The sequence below is a fragment of the Cannabis sativa genome, chromosome X (genome assembly GCF_029168945.1).
Source record: "Cannabis sativa cultivar Pink pepper isolate KNU-18-1 chromosome X, ASM2916894v1, whole genome shotgun sequence".
Taxonomy (NCBI): Eukaryota; Viridiplantae; Streptophyta; class Magnoliopsida; order Rosales; family Cannabaceae; genus Cannabis; species Cannabis sativa.
Window position 1 is genome coordinate 80106704 of NC_083610.1, and position 15459 is coordinate 80122162.

General features: G+C 28.5%; 2 protein-coding genes across 2 annotated transcripts; one reads left to right on the forward strand and one right to left on the reverse strand.

Annotated features, from left to right (window-relative positions):
- Positions 1–353: 353 nt before the first annotated feature.
- LOC115699703 (GDSL esterase/lipase At1g71691) lies at positions 354–2612 on the forward strand. The gene is made up of 5 exons (XM_030627234.2): positions 354–753; positions 1025–1146; positions 1497–1736; positions 1846–2095; positions 2173–2612. Exons 1-5 carry the CDS (start codon positions 453–455, stop codon positions 2412–2414), a joined length of 1155 nt encoding a protein of 384 aa, XP_030483094.1. The 5' UTR covers positions 354–452; the 3' UTR covers positions 2415–2612.
- On the reverse strand, positions 2526–5151 carry LOC115699712 (GDSL esterase/lipase At1g33811). The gene is made up of 5 exons (XM_030627243.2): positions 4739–5151; positions 3728–3852; positions 3386–3634; positions 3040–3295; positions 2526–2923 (listed from the first exon to the last, which is right to left on the reverse strand). Exons 1-5 carry the CDS (start codon positions 5028–5030, stop codon positions 2700–2702), a joined length of 1146 nt encoding a protein of 381 aa, XP_030483103.1. The 5' UTR covers positions 5031–5151; the 3' UTR covers positions 2526–2699.
- Positions 5152–15459: the final 10308 nt, after the last annotated feature.

Genomic DNA, 15459 nt, shown 5'->3' on the forward strand with positions numbered 1-15459 from the left:
TATATATTTATAAAGAACTGAGAAGTAGTTATAATTTTAGAGTTTGATATTCAATTGCATTGATAATAATGATATGACATTTTTAGATGGTGGTGTGTGCCTTTCTCAACCACAAGAGAATATTAGTAAGAAAAAATGAATATTATAAAAAATGGAGAGATTTGTAAAGGAAATTTTTATTTTATTTTTATTATTAATTTAATTTTATTAAGTAATAGAAAAAGAAAATGAAAATGTGATGTCAGTATGTATATTTACAGCAGCAGATAAGAACAGATGGAAGCATTTATAATATGTACAACTACCACACCTTAATTAATTACATATTTCCTTAGCCTATTAAAAGCTTATAAGTTGAACTAGCAAAACCAACCTATATTTGTTGTTGTTTTTAAAAACACTCTGTTCTCTGCTCTGCGTTTTTGTTATATTAGATTTATCAAAACTAAACTATGGCGGCTAAGCAGTACTATTTTGTTTTGATTTTGATGATGTTATTAAGATCAGGTGGTGTTTCAGGGCAACTTATTATAGGGAATAGTAGTGATGATGGTGATAATGGGATGATGAGTAGTAGTAGTAGTGAAATGGTTCCAGCCATGTTCATATTTGGAGATTCTCTCATTGACAATGGCAACAACAACAACCTTCCTTTATCTTTTGCTAAGGCCAATTACTTACCTTATGGTATTGATTTCAAGGGTGGACCTACTGGTCGTTTCTCCAATGGCTATACCATTGTTGACCAAATAGGTACATTATATACATATATGTACATATATATATATATAAATATATTTTTTTTTTCTTCTCTCTCTGAATTATAATATTGCCTTTACTTAACTATAGTGTACTACTTTCCTTCAAAAAAACTATAGTGTACTACTAAATCTTCTTAAAGGGTAACTCTTAAATCTAGCAAAGATCTATATTAGATTGAGTAGATAATGATTTCAGTAAATGAGATTATATATTAAGTAAATGGTACTAATGAAATAGATATTAATAATAATTTATAATGCAGCGGAAATGCTAGGACTTCCTCTGATTCCTCCTTTCTCTTCTACTAATGGAGATCAAGCACTTCATGGAGTCAACTACGCTTCAGCAGCAGCTGGAATTCTCGACGTAACAGGCCGAAATTTTGTAAGACTTCAACTGAAATTTAGTGGGTCATACGAAATAAAATATTTTAATTAAGCCGAGTAAAATGTAATATTTTTTAAAATTAGTAAAAAAATATATAATTTTAAAAGGAAATTTGTCTAACCTAAGGACCTGGATGCCGTCTTAATAATTTTTTATATTATTTATTTAATTAAAATTATTCAATAAGAATATTTCTATTCTTAACACTACATTATTAGGTTATTACTTATTACTATGAGACAACTATATATATAGACACACACACACTAGTAAACTAGTCTTAAGATACCTTTAGTTTTTCTGTAATAATTAATGATAATGTTTTTTTAAAAATGATAAACTTTCAGGTGGGTCGCATACCCTTTAATCAACAGATAAGGAATTTCGAGATTACATTAGATCAAATAACAAATAATCTAGGGGCTGTTGACGTGGCACAGTCCCTTGCCAGCTGTATCTTCTTTGTTGGAATGGGCAGCAACGACTATCTTAATAATTATCTCATGCCCAATTACCCGACCCGAAATCAGTACAACGCCCAACAATTTGCTGATCTCTTAGTTCAACAATATTCTCAACAACTCACAGTAAGTAACTTCTCTTCTCTACTACCCTCTTTTATTTTTCATTTAAATTTTGTAGCTACCCACTGACCAGTCACAGTAAAATTAATTAATGTAATAATTTTTACAACAGAGACTATATAACCTTGGAGCTCGAAAAGTAGTTATCGTTGGGCTAGGGCTAATGGGCTGCATACCAAGTATCTTGGCCCAAAGCCCAAGTGGAAGTTGCTCAACTGAAGTGAATCAACTTGTGATGCCTTTTAATGCAAATGTGAAGATTATGATTAATAATCTTAATACCAATTTACCAGGATCTAAATTCATATATGTTGACACTGCACATATGTTCCAAGATCTCCTCGCTAATTCCACATCTTATGGTAATATATTAATTAATTTAATAACATATTTTATTATATAGTACTATTAATTAATTAAACTCTTTTGACTTATATAGGTTTTAGTGTTATAAATCGTGGTTGCTGTGGGATTGGAAGGAACAGAGGCCAAATTACATGTCTGCCATTACAAACACCATGTCCAAACAGACAAGAATATATTTTCTGGGATGCATTTCACCCAACTTCAGCAGTAAACATCATCATGGGAAAAAAAGCTTTCAATGGAGATAACCGTAATATTTATCCTATCAACATTCAACAACTTGCTAATCTTAAAATTCCAACTACTACTAATTAATTAAATAATTATGTATTGGAAAATTTATCTGTTATGATGTATTTCATTTCAATAATATATAATTGTATTTGTACTATATATGTACGTAGAAACATTTGCTTGATCAATCTCGATCAAAGACAATTAATATTGTTCTGAGATTATTATTATTATTAATTTATATCAATGTGCTTTTATTACATTAAGAAGAAGAATAAAGAGCTTCTTATTCTTATCTCTGGAACATTAGGAAAAGTAAAATGAAAATTAATTAATTATATTGTATGAATATTAATTATATATTAATCAAAGTGAAACCAACTGTTGGATATTTATGGGATATGTATACGACTGCGTTTTGGAACCATAAGCAGCTTTGCCTAATATAATGTTGACAGCTTCAGTTGGATGAAAAGCATCCCAAAACAAATACTTGCTACGATCTTCACATGGCTGTTGAAGTGGCAAACAAGTAATTTGCCCATTGTTTCTTCCAACTCCACAACAACCCTTGTCTAACTCCTCAAAACCTGTGTATAATTATGTATATTAATTAACCAGAATGAATGTGATTTTTTTGTCTTTTCAATTCTCATGTATAGAGACAGTGACACGATTTAGTAGTTAGTGACAATATAATATATACCGTAGGATCTTGCTTTCCGGTATAGATCAACGGTGCTCTGATAAAAATCCATGTACACAAATTTGGCTCCTGGGAATTGACTGTTGAAACGGTTGACCAGTCTTATAATCTGTGTGTTGAAAATTTGTATAGCCTTATTGATATCTTCATTACATCGGCTGTTGTTACCATCGAATCTAGCTAACTCATATGGTATGCAACCAATCTGGCCCACTGATGTAACAATCATCTTTCGAGCCCCCAATCGATACAATTGCTATACATAATCATATAATGAAAAGAAAATATGGTGAGTTATTAATTAATTAAAATTAAAATTAAAATTAAAATTAATACTAGTACTTACAGTGAGTTGACGTGTGTAGTCTTGAATAAGTGCTGAAGCATAAGCTCTTGGTGTGTATTGTGAGCTAGTTGAGTAGTAATCAGTCATGAAATAATTGTTAAGATAATCGTTACTTCCCAACCCAGAATAAAATATACATTTGCTGAGATAAGTGTTTAGTGCATTGGTATCTCCTCTGAAAAACCTTCTCATTTGTTCTACTGTTTCACCAAAATTGGATACTTGGTCGTTCATAGACGAGTGACCTCCCTGTATATATACATACAATAAATTTTTATTAAATTCATAAATAAATAAATAACATACACATTTATAATTACTATATAATATATATGTGTGTACCAGATTATTTCCGGTCTCATCTCGAATTCCAGATGCACCAGATGCATAATTCGCTCCTCTAAGTAGTGCACGGCCTCTGGTTCTAGCATAAGGTGGTATATAAGTTCGAAACCCGAATAGTTGAGCTGAAAATTTATCATAAATTAAAATTATTAATGTCACAATCCAACTTCAACAATATATAATAGATATTTAACATCCAATAATATTAAGTAGTGCCCTTTAATCAATAGGCTAATTAGAGTTGTTTCTCAAAATTTTGATATGTACAAAATATTGACTTTGAACTTTTTATTCTATTAAAAAAATTTCAGATTGTTTAATTTTTGTTTAATTCTAATTAATTTTACTAACAGGCGTCACCTGACATAAACAGAAGTTCGTAGAACACAATTTAATCCATATCAAAGTTCAGGCAGAACCAACTTTAGACTAAGATGGGCTAGACCTGCGCCTAGTGGCCACCCAACTCAAGAGCCCAAATGAAGAAACAGTTCTTCTAAAAATAGACATATTTTCTTAATAATTTTTAAAAATACCATTTATTTTAATAATTTAATACAACTCAGGGTCAACCTTGAGTTCAAGTAACACGATTTAATACTTATATCAAAGTTTAGAAAGCACGATTTGGTACATAAACAATCACTACATTAAATGTTCGTTAGTAAACTTGAACAGAAAATTATTTTTGTGGCACGAAAAGTTCGAAGGAAAGAAATCTTGATTACCCTATTAATAACATTGATCAGGACAGGAGTATAACTAATAATTAATGATATATATGTATGAGAAATGTTAAAAGGTACCGTTTGTACTTTCTTATATGTCAATATTATTATTGGTCTAATTAAATATTGAGTTTCATATAATTTAATATAATTTTAGAGAGTATGGTTAACCAATTGCAAGAAGACACGCCTAGAGCTAGCAGACAGCATTGTATCCAAATAACAATTAACAATGCTATATATATAAATAGATTAGGATTAATTTATTACATGTACGTACCTAGAACATCGACAAATGTACGGCCGTTGGTGAAACGACCAGTTGAGCCTTGTGGGAAGTCAATACCATAGGGTTGGTAATTGGCTCTGGCAAGAGAAATAATACCATTGTTATTTCCATTGTCTACCAAAGAGTCACCAAAAATGAAAAAACAGGGCACTTGACTCTGCTGTTGCTGTGGCTGTGAACAACCCAAACCACTGAGCCAAAACCAAATCATCAATACTACAACTGATGATGATGGTTTTATTATTATAGTTTCTTTAGTGAACCTCATCTTCATCATCCTCATACCTATAGCTTAATTGTGGTGATTTTGAAAAACTATATCTTAAGGCCAACATATTTTATAGTCATTTTTTGGGAGGCTAGTTAATTTAATGCATTAGGTGGATTCATGTGTGCATGGTATGGATATGGAACTTAGTGAGTTGGGAAGCTTTTTTACTTTTAGTTGTCTTGCCCTTCTCACCAAGTTAGCTTTTTAATCACCACCACTAGCTAGCTTTAGTAATATCTCGTGATGATCACCTATATCTATATAAATATATGCTACAATATTCTAGATTAAAGTGTCTTTTAATATAATAATAGGTGATAATATTTTAGTATAGTTGAAGTTGATGAGGAAGAAAGTTATAAAATTAAAAACATTGTCCCACATCCATTATAAATTGTCTTTTCAAACTTCAATTTTCTTTAAAATGCATGTTTAAAATTAGATTGGTAAGATTATAAAATATGAAGTAACTACCTTAATGAGAATTAGATTGGTAACATTATAAAATATGGAGTAACTATATTAATAGAAGGCACAATATAACAGCAATATAGTCTTGTTTTGTTCGTTGATTAGGATGTACATCATGTTAATTGGTAACGGTACTCAAAAGATAGATTTTGATGAATTTTTATCTTAACTTATCTCATCAACCATTGAATAATTAGTAATACATCCCCAAACTATAAATGTAAACACTTTGGTAGAGCTTATAGTAATCATTTTAAGTGAATGCAAAGTAGACCTTTTATTGTTGTTGTTGGTCAACTTTTGAATAGTATTTCTCTAAACATAGACCTTAGTGGCATTTTTTTTATCTTTCTTAAATTGTTCTCAACAGAATTTATCTTAATTTGCTCACTTTATAATTATGTTATTTCCTTAATTTTCTTGAGTGCTATGGTTGGACTGTTTTTCCTTTTCCTTTTGAAGATCTATTTTCATCTAATAGATCTGACTAATTCAGATGGATCTTATAGAAGTTCCCAAAAAGAATCAGAATACGTACCTATATTCCATTTCATGGTTCATTATATCTAGTTAGAATCATTCATTTGCCTTCCGAAAAGAGTAAATGAATTATCCTAATTTGTATCTAACACTAAAACTTGTGGCTCATGTTTATAGTAATCAGGTTGTTTAACATTTTTAAATTGTTCTAGAATATAAAAAAAAATGTGATAATTTGAGAGTAGTCACAATAGCTTAACTTATATATAACATATATCCACGTCTTTTATTTTTCTTGAGTCCGATAATTTTTACGTATAATTAGAGTATACAAATAGCTTTAAACTCTCTCATAACTAATTCCAAAAGTATTAATCTAGTAATTACACTTAGCATGACTTAATCACCCTAAGATTTTAACATGACTAATATATATATGCATGTGTATGGTGGCGATTTCTATTGAAATTATAGCTGCGGGAGGCATTGAAATTTTTTCATGTTATTATTATGTTGTATGAATACGACAATGACTATAACATTTTACGTTGGAAAACATTATAGACATGTCATGTCGTCGTCGTAAAAACATTGTATATATCGTTCTACGGGACATATCATGAAAGAGTATTGTCATCTTCTCTATATTTTATTGTAATTCGACTAGTTTTTTCTTTTAATTTCATTATTATTACTATTAGGTTAATTAAAATTTTTACTCTTTAAACTTTGACATGTACTAGGGGTGAAAATCGATCGGTTATGGTCGGTTTTTACAATTTTATAACCGACCGGTCGGTTATGATTTTTATTTTACGAAAACCGTAACCGACCGTTAAAGTAACTTTTACCACTACAAGAATGTCACTTTTACCAGCACGGTTCGCTACTGTTATGGTAAAAGTAACTTTTACCAGCACATTTCGCAAACTGCACTGGCAAAGAGGTCAAAGTTTACCAGCGTACATTTGCAGTGGCTAAAAAAGCCTACAATCCGAACTGAGGACGGGTTTTTGAATCTAACTTATACCAGCGCATTTACGCGCTGGGAAAAGTCATTTTTGCCAGCACTTTTCATTTCATGCTGGCAAAAGTTCTAATACCAATATTGATTTGCCAACCCCTTTTCGCCAATACATCACAAGTAAATTCTATTTTACCAGTGCAATACCAACTTTTGCCAGCACAAAAATGTGCTGGCAAAAGTGACATTTCTTGTAGTGTATAACTGTATAAAACCGACCGTATGATTTTTGGCGGTTTTTTGGTTTGGCAGTTTTGGACGGTTTTTGGCAGTTTTTGGGTGGTTTATTGCGGTTTTGGCGGTTTTTTGGTTTAACCATTTTTTTATTTCAAAAATCGAAACTGGGCCAAAAAACTGAAACCGAAACCGACCGCCAAATTCGGTGATAACGTGGAACCGAAAATTCGATTACGGTCTGGTCGGTTTGATGGTCGGTTTTGGTTTATCGATTTTTATGAACACCCATAACATGTACCAAATCATGCTCCTTGAACATTTCAGAGTGTTAAAATTCTCTCAGAACTATTAATATTATTGGATTCAAGCATGGACGAATCCACACAGATCAAGCGGGGCGGGGTGGGGGGAATCGCTCCCATGAAAAAAATTAAGAAAAAAAATGTGTACGTATTTTAATTAGTTACACCATATATTTATAATTAAAAGTGATATTAATGAACATGATTAATTACTCTACATATATATTGGAGGTCATGATTTCAAATCCCATCAAAAGCATGTTTATTGTTTAGTATTTTTAAGTTTTTTTTTTTTGAACATTTACTTTTAAGACTTGTTAGTAACTTAATCATTGAAATCAACTTTTTTATTGTTACTTTTTCGTTACTTTAAACTATATTTAACTAGGAAACAAATCCACGCTTCGCGCGGTTTGTGACAGTACAATGACAATTTTAAATAATGTATACTGTAAAATAGAACATATAACCCTAATTTCATAAAAACAAATAATTTTAGCCAAATAATCTTTTGATTCTATAAGTTCAAATTTAGCCAAATAATTTTAACCCTAGTTCTAAATTTTTCTTCTTCTAGCGCTGAAACTTTTATTTCCTAACACTAACAATTTTGACCCAATTTTTAATACAATCCTAATTCTAAAAACGCTAAATATTTAATACATCTAATTCTTGTTAAAAAAAATGCAATGCTGTCATAAAATATTATCATTATGAGATGCTACATTGTTACTATTAATAAACTTTTTGTTTGTAAAAAGATAAATATTTATAGATTATCTGCAAATGAAAAAAAAAAATCATGACTTTTCAGCGCTCAAAGTTTTTAAAATGTACTTACTTATATTTATATCTAAATAAAAATTTAGAAATCTTAATTGTTAATGATAGAGCATAATTTTTTTATTATTTTATTTTTTTATTTGATACTTTTGTGAGGACCATGTGATATTTGTTTATTTAGTTACAAAAAAAAACTTGGTGTCCAAAATTATGAAAGGAATAGCATAATATATTGTGCATGAGAAGATTATTGTTGCGAGTGATTTCAATAAAATATAAGGATGGTATGTATATTTATCATTCTCCATATAAATAGTACAATAATATATATATATTTACAATGTATATAATCTTAAAAGAGATAAAAAAAAAAAACTCTTCAAAATTGATAAAAAGGTAACAAAAAGGACCAAAAATAATTAAGGAATTGAAACTTAAAAAGGAAAATATATATATATTTATATATATATATCTTAGCAAAAATTAAGTCTAGTCTTCTTTTCAACTGAAAATTTACAAACTCTTCGTGTCACTATTAATTTCCTCATGCATAGAGATCTACATTGTCATTGCGTGCTCAAATATTGCTTTAAAATTTATATCATATATATAAAGCAATTCTCTTTATATATTTAATTCACACACATGTATAATGTTATTGCCTTAGTATATTATTTTCATAATAAATATATAATAATCAGGATGTGCACAAAAATTTTATATAAAACATCCAGTTATAATAATTAAAAATAAAAATTTCATACCTTAATATTATTCATAAATATACTTACAATTTGACTTCTTCCTAATTCTAAGATGATAATTTTTCTATAGTAAAAATGCTTAAAGTTCTAAGATATATATTGTAGTATATATAGGATAGTTTGAGTGGGATATATTATAGTAAGAAAGTTGAAAGAGTTTTTTTTTTTTTTTTTTTTTTTTTTTTTTTTTTTTGTGAAAGAAAGTTGAAAAGTTTTGTGATAATAAAAAGTCTCATAAATATACAAAAGAATACAATTTATCTTTAATTAATTGAAGAATACAAAAAGTTTCACTATTAATGTAGTAAAAATATTTAAACAAACAATTTTTCACCAATCATAAGAAAGCCTCACAAAATTAGAAAAATAGAAAGAGAGAATTATAAGATGCCACCTAAGTTCTTTTGTGCTTTCTTTTATTTATATATATTGATGATTGATATTGATTGATACTATAAAATACAAGTTTGTATTAATTTTTAATATGTTATATTATGTACAAAAAAAAGTACACCTCCCTCACTTATAAAAAAAAGTCTGGCTAGACCTCCTTGGTTGGCCATTTCCTTCACTTTGGTCTTACCTGATTATTTGGAACTCTTATTAATTGACGTGTTGTGCATGGTGACTTTGCTTATCCATTGACAGGCTGTATTTCACGTGGCCTCACTTTTATCCATGTGGACATACCACGTCAAGTGGACGAAAATTGGAATAATAAAAACCAACAAGAACTTGTCAAAACGTGTTCCCTCAACACCAAGGAGTAGCCCTCCTCGTATTAAATCTTGGGTTTGCCACTGGATTTAAGAACTTTTGTCTAATTTCGTTCAGTTTTACTAACACGACGATTATCCATATGCTAAAACGTACGTGTCATCCAAACACTACTACAAATATGGTATTTTTTGTCGGTTTGCAACACATTTATTCTTTTAGCGTCGGTTGTTAAAATCGACGTATATACTATAGACAGTTAGACACAAAAACTATATTATTTTGCGTCAATTTTCAACAGTCGGTACCAAAAATTATTGAAGGTTGAAAGTAGACGCTAATAGTGTAAAAGTTAAATTTTACAACATCTCGTCGATTTTGTACCGACAAAAAAAAAATAGATCCAGATCATATTCATCCGAGCTCACACCCAAATCTAAAACAAATACCTAAATTTTAATGTTCATTCTAATTTTATAGATCTAATATTGAAATAGACAAATACGCAGATTTATACAAATAAACATACAAAAAAAAAAATCTAAAATAGATTAAAATACAAAATACAATAACCACTATCATGAGGTCAAAACTCTGAAATAGACGGTGGTCGTCCTCAGAGAGAGAGAGAGAGAGAGAGAGAGAGAGAGAGAGAGAGAGAGAGAGAGAGAGAGAGAGAGAGAGAGAGAGAGAGAGAGAGAGAGAGAGAGAGAGAGAGAGAGATGGGGTGCATCTGATTATGACTTAGGTTTTGATTTATATTAGTTTATATATGTAAAGTTTTTATGTTTCAATTGCCTTTTTTTTTCTTTTATTTAATGTTTCTAACTGACGCTAGGTTGTGTCTATTATAAATTGATGCAAATGTTGAATATGTCATTTTCAAACCAACACAAAATGCCATTGGTACCAAATTGATGAAAAATTTTATTGTAGTTTTTTTTTGCGTCGGTTTTTGGCGTTAATTGACGTAAAAACACATTTTTGTAGTAGTGGAATTTTAATGTCTACCAAATCGTGCCTCGAACTTTGATATGTACCAAATCGTACCTCTTGAATTTTTATCTACGTTAGGATTCCATTATTAAAATTAGACAAAAATCTTTCAGTCCAACAATCTTAATAGTTTAGGGAAATTTTCTACAATCTGAAAAGTTCAGAGAACATTCTTTGATATATATTAATATTTAATAGGCAAAAATCTTAATTACTCTTATTATAATTTTGTTAATTTATTTTGGAAATAAAGTTTCATAAGTGGTAATTATTTAATTACAAATTCGTACTCATATATAGTATAGTATAGGTAGCAAAAAGCAAAGAGCCTTTAAAATATAATTTTGGGTCCCTTTGTTAACCGGATGGGAATGGAATAATAACTTTATTACAATAGTTATTAATGTAATTCATGCATGGCTCTATATATAACTAACCAATCGAATTAATATGCTCGTGAACGTTTTGCCAATTCCCAACCATCGTGGATATTGGTATAAAAAGCTCACCGCCATTAAATGTCACACTCACACTCCTTTAATTATATACAAGCCACTAGCATAAGTTATAAATGCATATCTACTTTAAGATTAATTTGCATCAATAACATTATATTATTGGACACACCATGAAAGCTATAAATAGAAATAGAGCTGCACACATGCATGAAATAACCAAACACAAGACAAACCGGGTTTATTATTATACTGGAACAACAACAACCTAATAATAAAGTCTTCCTAACAAGAAAATTAAAACTATATTTAGTGTGATTAAATCTATTAAAAATAGAAAAGAAATTTGTGTGTATTAATTTGTGGAGTTTATATTACTTAGTAGTTTATAAATTTTAACTTCATAATAAAATTTTAGTAATTAAATAAAAGTTACATTTAGTTTCACTGCTACAAAAAGAATTCTTTTTGTATCGGTCAACATAACAATCAAACGCTAGAGATTGACGTAATTAATTATAATTATAGTTCAAGAATTTTAAGTTTGTTTTGCACCAACACTACCTTGCTCTAATTTAAAACCGACACTTAGCTCTTTAGTGTTAAACTGGGGTTAGGTTGCTGATTTTGATATATATATCTTACCTAATATATAAAATGTCTATCTAACAGATTTTGTTATGTACTTAACAGAATATACCAAAAAAAAAAGTTAACTTTAACAAACACCTATTCAATTCAAAAGTAAGCCAATTTTATTTACAAAAAAAATTATACAGACCAAGACAACCTTTGGTCATTTGCACAAGCACCAATTCATTCACACAACTCATAAATCATAAATAAAACAAATTGTGACTCTTCAAAAAGTGGCAAGAAAATACATTAACTAATAATATAAATAATGTTTCATAATTATAATTCAGAACAGAATCGTTTCTTAAACAATATATATACATGCAAATCATCCAATTATTATTTATTATGGATATATATTTATATATAATCAAAATATATTGACCGTAATCATTTCTTCTCTAATCTATTTTCATTATATATATTATTTAAATGTATTTTTCTTTTGTGGTATCGATCCTCACAAATTTTTAGAAATAATATTACTAATGTAATAATCTATATTACTAGGATGTACATATATATATATATATATATATGATCTGTAGTAGACGAGAGGCCTGTGAGTACTGTGATGTTTGTGTAAATATATATATATATATGTATAATGTATATATGTAAGAACATATATATATCTTACCTATTATATTATATAAATATCTATCTAACATAATTTATTATGTACTAACAGATTGTTGTGTAATTTTAACAAAACGTGATCTCTTTTGGAAATTGTTAAATTTAACCTACACTGTTAACTTCTCAACCAATACATACAAAGTGCCTATTAGATATCTCTTTGATTTGACTGTGAAACGATATATATATATATATATATATATATATACTATAAAAACTAATGACATCTCTTCAAACTATTGTATTAATTCAAAACTCTGCAATTACATTTCATATTTTATTCTTTATTATAACAATACACGATCCTTAGTTCTTATTATAACACATTATAATGTTCATTATTAAAGAGCACACACATAAACACAAATAAAAACTATTATGTAATTAATGAATGATATTATTAGAACAATGCATCCCCTAGAGTCTTGTTTTTCCATTTAGCAGTTTCACTTAAGCGTTGTAATGTTGTGGATAACTTATGAGACAAGATCTGACAGCATGTCACATCTTTTAAACTTACAAATCTTTATTTTAACATTTCAAGGACTTCGTTTTCACATCCAATAATTTTATAACTCAAATGGGCGTCCAAGAATAAAATTCTTTAGATTAGATATAGATCGAATGCTAAGATCTCTTGAATGCCACGTAGGAAGAAATGCCAGTACTTAAGATGATCCATTGTGATGTCTTCAAGCATTAGTTCTACACATTCGGTCAATGACTGTACATAGTAAGGTTGAGAAGACACTCCTCATTCCAATTGTCAAACGAGGTTGTTTATTAAGGTTGATGATGAATGTTCTGAGAATAGGGGCCAATGTCTTGGGGTTTATGATCATGTATTACCTTCTTTCCCTAAATACTTCTCATCTTCTACTTATACACTCTCTTCACTTGATTACCATAACTACTAAGTATAATAGTCAAATTACAAAAAATCTTTAAATTTGTTGAAATTTTTGAGAAATCACAACTCATCAGATTAAGAATTTAAACTTCAATAATAATTATATCTGCCTTTAGAATTACTAAGATCAAATGGTTCAGCCAATGTCTATTTTTCTTCTGAGGTTAGTATGTTGATTATGTGTTGAAGGGTTTGATATTGGTGGTGTTTTGCTTATTCAATATTACTGTGTTTGTCTCTCTTTTTATTTCTTTCATAATCTGATAGACACATATATATTATATCAAAGCACGCAAATCAACAAATTTCAAATTGCAGGTTTTATTTAAAGATTTATTGTCTATATAGTACTAATTAATGTATTTATGTATTAATTATAAGATTATACTATTATGCATTTATTTGTTATTTTATAATAATTTTGCTGTTTGAAGAGATCCCTCAAATTAAGAAAGTGATTATGCTGATTTTTTTACCAAAGTAATCTCTTAGTCGAGGAGATCCAAGACGTATTAGACAATTAGAGCAAAAGTATCGATCTGTCATTTTAAATATAACAGTCAAGAAAATTAAGAAAATCTAGGGGAGGAATTAAGAAGACTATGTAACCAATAGCCTTTTGTGGGAATTATTGATCGCCGGTGATGAATAATAGTATAAAAAAAAAATGATAAGATAATTATTAAAGTCAGGTTTAATCCTTTAACTACATGGAAAATATTTGGTTATATGTACATACATGTGTACACAACTTATATAAGAAGATAACACATTTGACTAATTTTCAAAGACATCAAAAGATATAGTTTTTTCCTCATATTTTATACATACACATAAAAATCATCATATCTTACATGGTCACTTTATATATACGAACCATATATTCTTAATTTTTAGATAGTTTTGAATTGCTGGTAAAATTTGAAATTAAAGGAAATTAAAAAATATAGTTTCTAAATGTGATTATGTGAGTATATTAAATTACTAATTTGAGATATTAAAATATAAAAGAGAAATTATATTGTGGAGGCAATTAGTATGTGACATATTATCAGTTAAAAATGTACGGCAAGGCAATGTTTAAAACTTTCAAGTTGATGTGAATGTTTAAAATATGTTCATTGATGATACTTTTCTTTAGTTTGATAGCTTAATTATAACGTGGATTGCACGTGGTTGTTATCTAGTAAATATATATATATATATTTATATAGAAATTTTTACATGAAAAATCCATTTTATACAATTTATTACAAAATTACTCACACACGCCTATGACTATATTTTTACTTACAAAGTTGCTTTTATTACACAAATACCACTTAGTCATCATTTCATCCATCATCAATCAAATCCTACTCTCTTCCCCCTCTTTTTTCATTTTCTATCAATCAATCCATCATTTCACTCTCTTTTTTTTTTATTTATTTTTAATTTTATTTCAGTTTTTAATTTTTTATTTTTAATTTTTAATTTTTAATTTTATTTTCAGTTTTTAATTTTTAATTTTTTTTCCATAACAATTCTTCTTTTCTTTTTATTTTTAATTTTTAATTGTAAAGTTAGTTTCTTATATATTGTTGCTTAGGTCTAGGATTGACTTCTATCAATCAATCCATCGTTTCACTCTCTTTTTTTCTTCTTTTCTTTTTATTTTTAATTTTATTTCAGTTTTTAATTTTTAATTTTTAATTTTTAATTTTATTTAAGTTTTTAATTTTAAATTTTTTTACATAACAATTCTTATTTTATTTTTATTTTTAATTTTTAATTGTAAAGCTAGTTTCTTATATATTCTTACGAAGAAACGGACCTTGATAACATATGGAGCGACTGTGTAGAGAATAAAGCCAGAAAGAGTATAGAAATCATTGTGCTTCTTATGTATGTTTGCTCAACAAATAATGCAGAGATTTCATTGTCAACGTTTCTGGGAAAAAAGCTAATGTTGGTGCTGATGTTCGAACCGAGGTTTGTTTTCGGTTTCTTTTTGGTTTTCTCCCATATTTGAAATTTTACACCTTCTATATGTATTTTTTTAATATGTTTTTTATCTAGTTGTTTCCTGTCCATTTTTATATCATCAA

What these genes read in the sequence shown, in the direction of transcription:
- LOC115699703 (XM_030627234.2), top strand. Translation starts at nt 453, where the DNA reads ATGGCGGCTAAGCAGTACTATTTTGTTTTGATTTTGATGATGTTATTA. An exon ending in ACGTAACAGGCCGAAATTTT is followed by an intron (nt 1,147 to 1,496) that starts GTAAGACTTCAA and finishes ATAAACTTTCAG; the next exon opens with GTGGGTCGCATACCCTTTAA. An exon ending in AATATTCTCAACAACTCACA is followed by an intron (nt 1,737 to 1,845) that starts GTAAGTAACTTC and finishes TTTTTACAACAG; the next exon opens with AGACTATATAACCTTGGAGC.
- LOC115699712 (XM_030627243.2), bottom strand. Translation starts at nt 5,030, where the DNA reads ATGAGGATGATGAAGATGAGGTTCACTAAAGAAACTATAATAATAAAA. An exon ending in TACATTTGTCGATGTTCTAG is followed by an intron (nt 3,853 to 4,738) that starts GTACGTACATGT and finishes ATAAATTTTCAG; the next exon opens with CTCAACTATTCGGGTTTCGA. An exon ending in ACTACACACGTCAACTCACT is followed by an intron (nt 3,296 to 3,385) that starts GTAAGTACTAGT and finishes GATTATGTATAG; the next exon opens with CAATTGTATCGATTGGGGGC.